This window comes from Glandiceps talaboti, chromosome 16 (genome assembly GCF_964340395.1).
Source record: "Glandiceps talaboti chromosome 16, keGlaTala1.1, whole genome shotgun sequence".
Taxonomy (NCBI): Eukaryota; Metazoa; Hemichordata; class Enteropneusta; family Spengelidae; genus Glandiceps; species Glandiceps talaboti.
The window spans coordinates 23,777,741-23,793,510 of NC_135564.1; the positions used below are offsets into that span (position 1 = coordinate 23,777,741).

Sequence of the window (15,770 nt, forward strand, 5' to 3'; positions counted from 1 at the left end):
ATATAGTGTCGGTCGACAACACGAGACGGTATGTGTTTACATGTCAACGATATTTGATCTGAGTCGGCTTCAAGTTCGCATGAGAGTTCAAGTGCCGATATTGCAAGTCATATATTACATTTATGATTCTGTCAGTAGGATAGCAAACTTTCCCATTGAAATATCGCTTAGTATCGTGTGGTCTGTTGATTTATGTGAGACTATGTTGAATTCGGGCACATTCACACATTGGAAAGTTATTTCCATGACAATAGAGTAATGTTTACCCGAGGCTATGATCAAACAATAGGAGAAGGTTTGTTACGAATCTGTGTGTTAGTTATCTGTGGTTGTTTCCTACAGTTTGATACCTAGGGACACCATTCACATTATCAATTATGAGCTTTCTAATGACACCTTTGACCCTGACAAACATTTTCAAGGTGAAGAGAAGAAAGGGTTCATTCTCGATGTACACGGCCAAATATCATTGCTAATTGTACAGAAAACCCAACACTACACTCCTGAAAAGTCCAACAAAGCATTTCCATGTTAAAATTGCCAAAACACTAATCATTTTACATAGCACAACACATGTGTACGACTGAAGGCTTGTTTTTTCTGTGTCTGTAATACAGACAGACTCCATGGGACAGAAAACTGTAAAAGATGGAAAAGCAAAAGCAAAATCTCAACAAACACAAACTTAACAGCGTTACAATTATTGGTTTTAAAGTTATATGACATTTTCAATGAAATCTAGGAGTTTTCAAACAGAAGTATGAAAAGCTTGTAGGTCTTTTAGCCTTACCTCACTGATATAATATATCCTGGAGTAAAGAAGTGGATTAAATTACCAGATAATGTGAAGTACTTTATAAGGTTCATTGTGATTGGTCAGGAAACAATGGGAAAAAATAGCACCAGTGGTGCACAATTGCACAAAAAGCACAACTGAACTTCTTAGTCCAGTAGTGCTATAGGCATGGAAAAGTCTCTGTCTGTCTGTCTGACTGACTGTCTGTCTGTCTGTCTGTCTGTCTGTCTGTCTGTCTGTGTAAACAACTTAAAGTCAAAAACTGCTGGACTGAATGCTGTGATATTTTTTTTAATTTATTACCTTGGGTGTCTCATAGGGAATTGTTCAAATCAAATGATCTTACCACCGGTGTGTGAAAAACTTCAAACTTCAAATGGTCAAAAAACTTAAACTAACAAACTACTGGGCTGGTATGGAATTTGATCTGAATGTTGATCATCATGATCCCAACAGCGATATGCAAATTAGGTCTGAAAATGTGTTTACAATGCCAAAACTACTGAGCAGATTGGGCTGAAATTTAATGGGAATGTGTAGATCAAGGTGTATTCACAACATAATGATCTGATATGCAAATTAGGTCTAAAAATCTCACTTTTGTCAAAAACTTATATCTTAAAAACTACATGGTGATTGGGGCAAAAACTTGGTGGGGATGTTTCTGAAGGTGTTATTCTGCAGTTAGTGTTCCAAACATTTTAACACAGCTGGCCCATGACCATGCCCTTAGCAACATTGAAATGATGAGGCATATTACAAAGATAACAGGGATGAGTAGGTAAATTAATTAAGAATATAAAAATGTATGTTAAGATGCTTAGTAATGCGACCATGCCCATAGCAACAGCCAAATGATGTTTTATATTGCAAAAATGCAAACTGGGAAGGGTAGCCAAGTGAATAAAGATTCCAAAAATGTATGCAAATTGCCTAGTAGCAAGACCATGTCCATAGCAACAGCCAAATAATGGTTAATATTACAAATAATGTAAACTGGGAAGGATAGCCAAGTGTATAAAGATTCCAGAAATGTATGTAAATGTGCCCATAGCAACAGCCAAATGTTGTTTTATATTGCAAAAATACAAACTGGGAAGAGTAGCCAAGTGAATAAAGATTCCAAAAATGTATGCAAATATGCTTAGCAGCAAGACCACGCTCATAGCAACAGCCAAATGATAGTATATATCATAAAAATAATAACAGGGATTAATAGGTAAACAAATAAACAAAAAATATATGGAAATATGCCTGGCAAGAAGACTATGCTCCTAGCAACAGCCAAGTGTTGGTGTATATTTCAAAGATAACAACAGGCATGGGTAATAATATGCCTAGCAACAAGACCAAAATCATGGCAATAGCAAATTACAGTTGCGCTTCAACGCTATCCCCAAGGGGTTTCGTGTTCACTTGACTTTCACTATTGCTTACTCAGATTATCATTTTACCTATTCCGTTGGGATTATTAACTCCCAAAGGGCAAAGCCCAAAGTGGGCTACTATGTTGGGTCCTGTACGTCCGTCCGTCCATCTGTCCAACCATCCGTCCGTCCGTCCGTCCGTCCATCCATCCATCCTTCCATGTCCACCTGTATCTCCAATATGCATGCACCAATTTCAACCTAACCTGGTACATATGTCAGATGTTATAGAGGACATATGCATGTCGCTTAGTTTTACAACCCTCACAACAACAGCGAAATGGCAGCCATATATGTCATAAATTTGCCCACTTTGCCCAACAACTCTTGAAGTTTAAGAGATAGAGACTTCATTAAAGTGTCTTCACCCATGTTATCAATTATGAGCTCTTTAACCCTATGAGCCCCACTGACCCTTTGATACTAATTAACACTTTCTCTCCATTGCTAATTTGCATATTAGTTTAACAAAAGGGTTAAAGTTTAACTCAAAACAGCTTCAAAGTACTTTGAATATGAAAGGGTAAACTTTTAGTTGACCTGTGAACTGTGAACCTATTTGTATAACAACAATGGAAATGGCGATGCAATATACAGGCTTGCCCGCGAAAATGATTTCCCGCTCAAAGTACACTTCATCTGATTGGTTCATTGATACTTTTTAAGGTTGCCAAGCAACTTAATTTAATCGTCATCAAAAAAAGTGCACAAATAAAATTATGGGTATAGGGTAATCAACCGTTTTAATGACGTATTACATATGAGGCCGTTTGAATCCTAAACAGGTTTTCAATCGTTGAGGGCGCTAGGCCGTCTCAGGCCGATATGGGATCTCAGTGGGTGGGAAATGGAGGCCGTTTCATTTCAAATTGAGTGTCAAAGGGTTAATGGCACATTGTCTTTTGACCTTGGCCTCCATCTTCAAGGTCAAATAGCCATATTATTGTCAAAGTATGCATGTATATCTCAGATACACATGGACTGATTTCAACCAAACCTTGTACAAATGTCATGTGCTGTTGTGTGCATGTACACATCACTTCGTTTCACAACCCCCATAACAGCAAAATGGTGGCCATATTTGTCATAAATATTTACATTTTTGCTGATAACTGGACACTTAAGAGATAGAAACCATATTCAAGTGCCTTCGTCGTGGTTATCAATGATTAACTTTCTAATGACACACTTACTTTTGCCCTTGACCTTCATCTTCAGGGTCAAATAGCTATGTCTTCCTATTTTGAAATCATTAAGATAATATAAATATTAATGCTAATGTGCATGAAATTGTCAAGGATCTACACATAATAGATAAGAAATGCACAACCCTTTCAGGTGTTGTCAGTGTATCTTTTTGATTGCCTTAAAGTGTACATGCAAAGGTACATACTTTTTTTCGTAATTATGTTTATTTTGCCATAAAAATAAATGAAATTGCATTCATACCTCTAAATATTGCGCGCATTGGCAAGAAAGTCGCAAAACTATTTGCCCCCTTAATCCCCATGTGCTTCGACTAACTTCGGCACCTCAACCAGCTCACGAAAGGTGTCGAGGTCCCACGTGTTACAAAAGCCTTCTAAGCCTTTGTGTAATGTTTACTTATGAATTACTAATTACGCTTGCCATATAGTATTATCTGTAACTGTACATATTGTGGTGTACCAGTTTAGTCTTCCGACAACAATGGTTCCTTGGTGTTTTGTCGGCAGCACCCGCAGTGAAACATCACCCTACACACATTTCCGAGTGATATAACCGAGTAGGTAATAATGGGTGAAGGCAGTTGAAATCACGTAAAAACTGGACAGTGACGCCATACAGTGAAAGCCGGTAAATGTTACCTGGGCCGGGGTTCTCCACGCCACCGGTGTAGCCATGATCAAAGCGAAAAAAGGAAGACAAATAAAATTATTTGAAATGATGTTTTCAAGAAAGCAAGTTAGCTTCATAAAATATTTTCATTACGATAGCATTTGTTTTTAAACAATGCGTAGTCCGATTGTATGTTTTGATTTCCATGTTGCTGGGAGTCGATCGTTTTCATTGTGATACATCACATGTACATTGTCGGAATCATATCAAAGTAAAAAGACGCAACGCTCATTATAATGTTGCTATTTTTGTTTCCATTGTTTTGTCTACATGAACAATTACTGTGTCATGCCAATCACATGTCAAAAGTGGATGGACACAGCAAAGTACAGTCAGCACTAAGCTTCACGCTCCCAGGTCAAATAACTTCCACAACGTAAGACATGTCTATCCATAAAAAACTCAAACAAAAATGGTCGGAGACAATACACAATACACCACAGTACGGCCGGCTTCAGTGAACATGGGCGTGCTTTGAAAGAAGATGAAACCACTGCATGTCACTGTGTGGATGGTAATGAACGCAGTAAAAAATTAAATAAAGTACGTGTACACATAGCTTTCAAGAGGGACGGTTATCCAAAAAAACGTTCTGCTCTAACGAATTTGTGGGTCTACTTTCGCGAAGATTTTGAATGGTCATAGATTGAATGTACTGTTACGACACATGCTACATTTGAACAACTTGAGAGAATATTATGGGGAACTCTTGAAGCCATTCTCATTCAATCTCTGTATGTTTGATGGGTATGGAAATATTACATAATTTTCGTTTTGATTACATTGTCTGCAGGAGCTGTTTTCCACCCATTGAATAGTTATGTCAACAAAGGACGCTGATAACAGCATTCACTTTATGTAAACAACACGGCTTCACTAGGACATATGCGGTATAACTTATAAGGCAGCAAGGCATAGTCAGAAAACAAACACTTAACTTGCATGGTGGATATTTAAACACAGGTATATTATTACATATAATGTGTACTAGCCATGACGACATTTGTTTGTGAAATTTACATCAGAAAAAAATTATAAAGCAGTGTTATTCAGTCTCTGTGGTTCAGACCACACCTTCCTCACTCATTCACTACCAGAGGAACTATCGTTACTGCTAGCGGTCGGTTCGAATGAATTTGGCTAAATCACAGCATCAGATGTTAATGCTGGAGTGTATTGCTCTACGCTTGAGGAATCTGATCAATATTCAACGTCGGGTTCTGGCGAAAACGGGTTTTGAAGTTGACCTTCTGGTTCGACCATAATGGCTTTACATGTAATGATACACTGACGAATGCGTTTGTGTTCCTGCATTGACGTCATGAAATTCCAAATCCTGTCCTATCCATATGCAATGAGAGGTACTTACCTGAAGGTGCTCTGTGGCTGAGCCAAGAGTGCCTCATTTTTCGCGCAATTTCTCGTGTTAGAATTATATTGTACTATTACAAACCCGATTTCCTTTATTTTTATGGCAAAATAAACATAATTACGAAAAAAAGTATGTACCTTTGCATGTACACTTTAACTCTTTCACCACTATTCTCCCCATGGGACTGTATGCTATCCACTAGGCCCCTCATTAGCATACACATAATAAAAGTTTGAGCGAGTGTTATGTTATCAAATTGATATAAAAATACTTAGAATTGCCTAATCTTTGAAAATTATGTATCATTTTAAAGCCAAATAAATTTTCTACATTACACTTCCAATTACACACATCCAAACATCAAATATACAGCTAGAATTTGGGTTAAAATGATAAATTTTCGTTAAAAAAACTGTGTGTTGCTTATTTATTGTCATATCACAAATAAACAATACATTTATATCACAAATAAAATACAAAATACCAACATTCATGTTCCTACAAAACTAATATATTCTGGTTGTATGGTCAAAATGGGCGAAAATTTGATAAAAAATGTTATTTTATGTCATAACAATTTGAACGAAATTAATTAACGGCTCACTAATCCGATTACGACGCAATAGTCTGTGCCGCACCGGCAATGAAAGTGTTCTAAAATATCTGAAGTTGTCACCTCAATACCTTTTGAAAAGTTAGTTTAAGTAAATATAATTCATTATTTGACAGAACAACAAAAAATTACCACTAAATTTATGCCCAAAATAAATAAAAAATGACCACAAGTTGGAGGTATGCGAGTCCGAATCGGGATGCCAAAGTGGCGCTTTTTGCCGACATGCTCATCCTCAAGAGCAAATATACAGTCGGAACTTTGAACTAACGTCGCGGCAATCTGATCCCTACATAAACTGTTTTGAGTTCACACAGCCATGTCCTTGTATAAAACAATGTATCGACAGTCAAAATTTATTGAAAATTTCTATGAACAGCACCTTTATTTAAGTTGTAAACGATGTTAGGGGAGACAGTTTTGCTTCGGCCATGTTGAAATTTTGAATTTTACGCTGAAAATCACATGTAAAAAATCCGATTGGAAAATCGCCCCGATCGTGCAAAAGTTTCCCTCCACTGACCTGTACACAGTGAGTGTGTTACTACAAGTCATTATTGAGCCGTAACAAAAAGAAATAAAACCAAAATAATCCATTTTATAGCCAAAAATTACAACCAAGACGTTAGTATGGGCGTCGGTACCTGTCACAAGATTGCGTAAATTTGCCGACATTCAAAAATTCAGACGTAAATTGCTGCCGGCAGCTCAAATAGACTGAAGCGGGAATTTGATGCTTACACACGAGTACAATGTGTTCCCACAGCTAAACACTTGCATTCAACGATGTATTTCGAGTCAAATTCTGTCGAAATATCCAAGGACAGTGCCATAATTTCTATCGTAGACCATGCTATGGGAGCCGTTAATTACCTCCGCCATGTTTAAATTCGATTTTGTTGGCGAAAAACGCACATAAAAATTACGATCGCTCGTTTTTTGGGCCGTACTCGGTTACTGTTCACTGTCACGCTTTCAAAATGGCAGTATAGATAAACAAGGCTAATACGCATGTGTGGAACTAGTTATGGCAGCAAATTTTGCAGCAATAGCTGCCGTTGAACGGTTTTACGGCGATGAAGGTGAATGAACTTTGGCGTCCCGGTATACCGGGTTCTCGTGGGCGCCCTAGCGCGTCCCGGTATACCGGGTTCTCGTGGTGAAAGGGTTAACTCTTTCACCACCATTGGCCTCATGGGATTGTTTGTGCTCCACCAGCCCCCTCACTAACATAATGTGAGAGTGAGTGTGGTGTAATCAAACTGATATAAAAATACTTAGAGTTGCTTATTTTTTAAAAATAAGGTATCATTTGAATGGAAAATAAATTTTCTACATCATAGTTGCAAATTCATAGTCAACTATCACACACACAACCGAAATATGGATTAAAGTAATAAAATATTAATAAAACAAACACAGGTTGTTTATTTACTGACATCACACAAATAAACAAAATATTTATGTCACAAACAAAATTCAAAATGCCAACATTTAAGTTCCTACAAAACTTCTGTACACTGGTTCAATGGTCAAAATTGGCGAAAATTTGGCAGAAAATGATATTTTCAGTCGTATTAAATTTGAATTAAAATAATTAACGGCTCAATAATCCATTTATGACGCTGCAGTCCATCCCCACTGGCATTGAAAGTGTACTAAAATATCTAAAGTCATCGCCTCAAGACCATCTGAAAAGTGAGCTTCTGTAAATATAATTCAGTATTTGACATGACAGCAAAAAATTATCACCAAATTTATTCTCTAAATCGGTAAAAAATGTCCATAAGTCGGTAGTATCGGCGCCAAAATCGGATGGGCAAGGTGGTGGTATTTGCCGACATGCACACCGATCAACGGAAATATGCAGCTAGCATTTTGAACGTACGTCGCTGTAACGTGATGGTTACATAGAGTACACTGAGTTCATACAGCCACCTACTTGTAGTCAAAAATGCAATCCACGTCGAAATTTAACAGAATTTTTCACGAACAGAACCGTTATTTACATCGTAAACGATGTTAGGGGAGACGATTTTGGCTGCGGCCATGTTGAAATTTGAATTTTTCCTAAAAAAACGCACGCTAAAAATCCGATCGGAAAATCGTCAGATCGTGCGTAATCTACCCACCATTGACCAGTATAAATTGAACTTGTATGAGTATTATTCATTATTGAACATTACCACAAAGAAATATGAACAAATTAATTCTTTACATCGATAAAAATTGGTCCCAAAACGATAGTATGGGCGCAGACTACGGGTCAACAAGTTACGCATTTTGCCGACTTTCACTACGACACCCGTAAATTCCCCGTTGGGAGATAACACGAACTTAGCGGTACTTCTGATGCTTGTACCGTTCCCACGACCAACTACATGTATTCAACGATGTATTTCTGGTAAAATTCAGTGGAAATTTCTTTGGACGGTTGACAAATTGACATCGTAGGAGATGTTATAAGAGCCGTTGGTTACTTCCGCCATGTTCAAATTTGATTTTGTCAGCGAAAAACGCACACAAAAATTACGATCGCTCGTCATTTCGGTCCTATTTCTAAACCGTTCACTTCCATGTGTTCAAAATGGCAGACAAGCAAAACATAGCTAATACGCATGTGTGGAACTAGTTATGGCAGCAAGTTTTGCAGCAATAGCTGCCGTTTAACGGCATAACGGCGAGATAGGCGAACCATGGGTGAATGAACTTTGCCGTCCCCATATATGGGGTACTGGTGGGCGCCTTAGCGCGTCCCCATATATGGGGTACTGGTGGTGAAAGGGTTAAAGGCCATGCCATAGTTGCCTTTTTGAACTGAAAGCCTGCATCATGATGTACAAACTAAAGAACTTGTAGTCACTACAAGAAATACTTTTCTTTTTTTTCTTTTTTTTTTTTTGGGGGGGGGGGGTTATGTCTTCCATGAAGACTTGTTTTTTGATGAAAAAGAAAAAGCAAGTCAAGGTATCAATTCAATCCCTGTCATGTACAAAATTATTGCTGTCAAGAAAACCTCATAGGGAAATTGTTGTACAGAATGATACACTATTGAATCAAACTGGCCGGATGGGGTCACATTCTTGACTTTCTTGTTTATTTTACGAATGCATGATTATATGATATCCACCCTGTGTTGTGGCGCTGAGGTTATAGATGCCCTCGAGGTCTCTGGCCTTGGCCTGCTGGCCTATAAATCCTTTTAAGCACAACTGAACTACAATGTAGGTTCAGTAGTGCTATAGGCATCGAGTGATGTCTGTCTGTCTGTCTGTCTGTCTGTCTGTGTGTATATGTGTATGTGTGGGCACCTAACTCAAAAACTGCCAACCCGATTGCCTTGGTATTTGGTGGGGACATTACTTGTGGGGTCTAGTTGGGAAATTGTTCAAATGAAAATGATCGCATCACAGATGCGCGATTTGGGTAAAAAAAATGTGATTTTTGGTAAAAAAAAAACTTAAACTCAGAAACTGCATGGCAGATTGGTGTGAAATTTGGTGGGAACATTCTAAAGGGGGCATAAAGTAAGATTTGTTCATAACATGATGATTCCATCAGTAATATGCAAATTAGGGCTAAATATGTGTCTTTTTGTTACGTACAATAACAAACTTTTTACACTTTTTGCATCTTTTTGCAATGTATTGAGTTATCAACATGGACTTGGTATATGTTCTTTCGCATTATTTTTTCAAGTAGAAAAACAGAGTGAAGCTGTTTTTTCAAATAAAAATCCAAAATAAATACCAAATTCTCATCCATATGGCCACTTTAACATAAGCTAGAAGGCAAATGATGTTTACACAAGGAATCAGTGTAGCTGAGCCATTAACAGTAACACCTTTTGTATACACTTAGTGAACTAGCTGATATATATATATATATATATATACATATACATATACATACATACTTTGCTCGCTATATAAATGTGCTTGTTGCATTACCATGTGGTATTTTTTGTTTCAGGATACGTGATTTACTACACCACAGACAACAGCAAGAGAGATCATGATTGGGTAATCATTCCGTATGTTGGTGACAGTCTGACAGCAACCATTGAGGATTTGACAACATACACAAATTATTACTTTAAGATTCAGGCAAGGAATGATGAAGGTGTTGGTCCAATGTCTGATATTGTAGAGTATCAAACACCACAAGGTAAAAACTGCTTAAATAACAATCTCGTTCTGTATGGTATGTGCTAGGTACAACACAATGTCTGTTGTGTTCCACAGGGTATATTATGTTTCATGTATTGCATATGGATGGCATTGTTGGTGGAAGACATACAACTTGCAAGTCACAACTCCCATTTAAGATGTCCAATCATGTTCTGTACCACAGTGTCTTACATACTTTTTTCAGATAAATTGATGATGTAGCTGATGACTTTAAGACTTTGACAATGTAGACCTTGTACAAAAAATGATAACACAACTATAGATGTAGCCTTGTCCAGCAACATGTTAGATACAAATGATAACACAGCTATAGATGTAGCCTTGTCTAGCAACATGTTAGATACAAATGATAACACAACAATAAATGTAGCCTTGTCCAGCAACATGTTAGATACAAATGATAACACAGCTATAGATGTAGCCTTGTCTAGCAACATGTTAGATACAAATGATAACACAACTATAGATGTAGCCTTGTCTAGCAACATGTTAGATACAAATGATATCACAACTATAGATGTAGCCTTGTCGAGCAACATGTTAGATACAAATGATAACACAACTATAGATGTAGCCTTGTCTAGCAACATGTTAGATATAAATGATAACACAGCTATACATGTAGATGTAGCCTTGTCTAGCAACATGTTAGATACAAATGATAACACAACTATAGATGTAGCCTTGTCTATCAACATGTTAGATATAAATGATAACACAACTATAGATGTAGCCTTGTCCAGCAACATGTTAGATACAAATGATAACACAGCTATAGATGTAGCCTTGTCTAGCAACATGTTAGATACAAATGATAACACAACTATAGATGTAGCCTTGTCTAGCAACATGTTAGATACAAATGATATCACAACTATAGATGTAGCCTTGTCGAGCAACATGTTAGATACAAATGATAACACAACTATAGATGTAGCCTTGTCTAGCAACATGTTAGATATAAATGATAACACAGCTATACATGTAGATGTAGCCTTGTCTAGCAACATGTTAGATACAAATGATAACACAACTATAGATGTAGCCTTGTCTATCAACATGTTAGATATAAATGATAACACAACTATAGATGTAGCCTTGTCCAGCAACATGTTAGATACAAATGATAACACAGCTATACATGTAGATGTAGCCTTGTCTAGCAACATGTTAGATACAAATGATAACACAACTATAGATGTAGCCTTGTCTAGCAACATGTTAGATACAAATGATAACACAACTATAGATGTAGCCTTGTCCAGCAACATGTTAGATACAAATGATAACACAACTATAAATGTAGCCTTGTCCAGCAACATGTTAGATATAAATGATAACACAGCTATAGATGTAGCCTTGTCTAGCAACATGTTAGATACAAATGATAACACAGCTATAGATGTAGCCTTGTCTGGCAACATGTTAGATACAAATGATAACACAGCTATAGATGTAGCCTTGTCTGGCAACATGTTAGATATAAATGATAACACAGCTATAGATGTAGCCTTGTCCGGCAACATGTTAGATACAAATGATAACACAACTATAGATGTAGCCTTGTCTGGCAACATGTTAGATATAAATGATAACACAGCTATAGATGTAGCCTTGTCCAGCAACATGTTAGATACAAATGATAACACAACTATAGATGTATCCTTGTCTAACAACATGTTAGATACAAATGATAACACAGCTATAGATGTAGCCTTGTCCAGCAACATGTTAGATACAAATGATAACACAGCTATAGATGTAGCCTTGTCCAGCAACATGTTAGATACAAATGATAACACAACTATAGATGTAGCCTTGTCTGGCAACATGTTAGATATAAATGATAACACAGCTATAGATGTAGCCTTGTCCAGCAACATGTTAGATATAAATGATAACACAACTATAGATGTAGCCTTGTCTAGCAACATGTTAGATATAAATGATAACACAACTATAGATGTAGCCTTGTCTAGCAACATGTTAGATATAAATGATAACACAGCTATTGATGTTAGAAAGTTAGTAAACTTCATGGCAAGCATGATACAACAAGTCTATACTTTGATTCTATATAGCTTGTTTACTGCAACATCGTTGTGTAACACTCAGTTCAATGACTTTGAACAGTTTAAAATGAAGCCAATCAACATCAGAAAATTGGGAAAGTTTACCCAAATCAAGCACTTTGTACAGAGCCCAGTGTAAAAAAATTGGTTTTAGGCACAACTGAACTTCTTAGTTTCAGTAGTGCTATAGGCATGTCTGTCTGTCTGTCTGTCTGTATGTATGTATGTATGTATGTATGTATGTGTATAAACAACTTAAAGTAAAAAAACCAGCTGGACCAATAGCCATGATATTTGGTGAATATATACCTTGGATGTCTAATTGGAAAATTGTTCAAATCAAAATGATCTTACCACCGATGTGTGATTTGAGTGATTTTGGTAAAAAAAACTTAAACTCAAAAACTACTGGGCAGGTATGAAGTTTGATGGGAACGTTCTTAGTGGTGTTTAGATTGAGAATTGTTCATAACATGATGACCCCATCAGTGATATGCAAATTAGGTCTAAAAATGTGTCTTTTTGGTCAAAAATCTATAATTCCAAAAGAATTGAGCAGATTAGTCTGAAATTTACTGAGGATGCATCTGAGCTTGTGCAGATGGAGCAGTATTCACAATGTGATGATCCGATCATTGATATGCAAGTTAGGGTTAAAAATGTCAATTTTGGTTTTAAAAAAAAGACATATTTTGAAACTGCATAGTGAATGGGGTTGAAACTTAGTGGAGATATTTGAGGAGTTGTTATTCTGCAGTTAATGTTGAAAACATTTTGACGCAATTAGTCCTAGCAGCCATGACCACACCCTTAGCAATAGATAGATGAGTAGTTAGTGAATACAAATTCAAATTAAAGCACTGAAAGAACTGCTGGGTATTGCGTAATGAAATGTTAAATTAATTGCCAAGCCTGTATGTCTTAACCACCGTAAAATACATAATTTGTATAAATTTAGCACGTGATAAGCAGACATGTATGAGATATGAGTGAAGGCAGTCACATTTAAAAGTCTACTGTGTTGTTCGCTTTCACATGTGCGCTATTTCTTGCATTGGCAATGGCTCCAGTCCCCCTGTCAAAGACCATTGTAGAGATAGGGGTAGTAAAGTCTTGTACATCCCGTTAGCAATTGTATTATTATTTACACCGAGATCTTTTCTAATGACAGCATGACATTAACAACAGTTCAGCATGGGAATATATACAGGAATCAAGGGAAGTTTGGTCGAGCATGCGTGAACCCTGCCTGGAAGCAAACTTCCCCGAACAAGGGTGTGCCTTCTTTCACACATTAGGCTGGGGTCAGAATTTATGGTGAGAAATGGGAGGGCATGAACAAAAATTGAGGGCTCAAGGGGGGGGGGGGGGGGCTGGGTTGAACATTCTGCTGGTCTGAAAGGGAAGGGGTGGTTTGAAATATTTTGCTCATGATTGGTCATTTAGCGAGTAAGTAAATTAAACAAAGAATTAGCGGCTATACCGTAAACCTATGTTTTCAGTGATGAGTTAGCTAACAGCCACGTGGATATGTATTTGTGTATGCCTTCCTCTGTGTGTCTGTCTGTCCGCCTGTCTATTTCTCTCAAGTCTGTCTCTCTCTCTCACTCACTCACTCACTCCCTCCCTTCTTGAACATTCAAACCTTAAGAGCAGTTGTTTACCTTGTAGTTTGCAAAATTGTACACTTCACTTACCTACCATGTATTTAATTATAAGGCAGTCAATAACCAAGAAAATGTGTGTGTCTGCCAAAATATCTCTGAAGAGGTAAGATAAAGTGTAGGTAATATAGCCATTCAGTTGTATAATAATGTATTGACTCGAGTAAAGTATTGAAGACAATTTTCAAGTACTATGGCTTTTGATAATGTCTATGGTTTGAAACTTTATGCCATTAAATGGCCTCCTACATGTCCTTATTTTTTAAGCACAACTAAACTGATAAGGTTCAGTAGTGCTATGGGCATCGCTAAGTGTCTGTGTGTGTGTGTGTGTGTGTGTGTGTGTGTCTGTAAACAACTTAAAGTCAAAAACTACTGGACCGATTGCTTTGATATTTGGTGGTCATGTTACTTCTGGTGTCTAGTTGGGAAATTGTTCAAATGAAAACGATTGCACCAGAGATGCGGGTTTTGGGTTGAAGAGTATGATTTTTGGTCAAAAAACTTAAACTCCAAAATTACTGGGCAGATTGGCATGACATTTGGTTGGAACGTTCTTAGGAGTGAGTAAATTAAGATTTGTTCATGACATGACGATTCCCTCAGTAATATGCAAAATAGGGCTAAAATGTGTCTTTTTGGTTAACCTACAATTCCAAAACTACTCAGCAGATTGGGCTGAAATTAAACAGGGATGCATCTGTGGGGTGTATATATGAAGAAATATTAAGCATATAATGATCTCATCAGTAATATGCAAATTAGGTGTAAACGTGAATTTTGGTCAAAAATTTATATCTCAAAAAGTACTTGGTCAGTTAGACTGAAACTTGATGAGATGTTTCTAGAAGGGTTATTCTGCAGATTTTCTTCAAAATATTTTGACACAATTGGTCCTAGCAACCATGACCATGCCCTTAGCAACAACCAAATGGCAGTATACATTTTGGTCAAATAACATCATCTGGTAGGCAAGTGAGTAAACATTAAAGAATGTATGTAAATATCCCTAGCAACCATGACCACGCCCATAGCAACAGACAAATGGTAGTGTATGACACAAAGATAACGACAGGAATTGAGACAATTGTATAAACATTCAAAAAATGTTTGCAGATGTCCCTAGCAACAAGACCACGCCCATAGCAAGTCAAATGATCACATATATTGCGAAGATAACAAAAGGATTAATAGACAAATGAATAACATGTAAAAATGTACGCAAATGTACCTAGCAACAAGACCACACCCATAGCAACAGCCAATGATCACCTATGCGAAGATAACAGGGATTAATAAACAATTGAATAAACATTCACAAAATGTATGCAAATGTGCCTAGCAACAAGACCATGCCCAGAGCAACAGTCAAATGATCACATATATTTCAAAGATAAAAGTAATTGAAAGACAAATGAATAAACATTCACAAAATGTATGCAAATGTGCCTAGCAACAAGACCACACCCATAGCAACAGCCAATGATCACATATGCGAAGATAACAGGGATTAATAGACAATTGAATAAACATTCACAAAATATATGCAAATGTGCCTAGCAACAAGACCATGCCCATAGCAACATTCAAATGATGACAAATATTTCAAAGATAACAGGAATTGAAAGACAAATGATTAAACATTCACAAAATGTATGCAAATGTGCCTAGCAACATGACTATGCCCATAGCAATTCGCAAATGATCACATGTTGCGAAGATAGTATCTGGAAATCATACACAAGTGAACAAAAACAT

At 37.0% G+C, this 15,770-nt stretch overlaps 1 protein-coding gene across 8 annotated transcripts in view; it reads left to right on the forward strand.

The window, feature by feature from the left end:
- The window catches only part of LOC144447869 (neogenin-like), a 281,364-nt gene that overhangs the window by 159,460 nt on the left and 106,134 nt on the right, over positions 1-15,770 (forward strand). For all 8 annotated transcript variants that reach the window (XM_078137986.1, XM_078137991.1, XM_078137990.1 and 5 more), the window contains exon 17: positions 10,059-10,253. In XM_078137986.1, the coding sequence (XP_077994112.1) occupies positions 10,059-10,253 (195 nt within the window). The remainder of the gene's footprint in view (positions 1-10,058; positions 10,254-15,770) is intronic.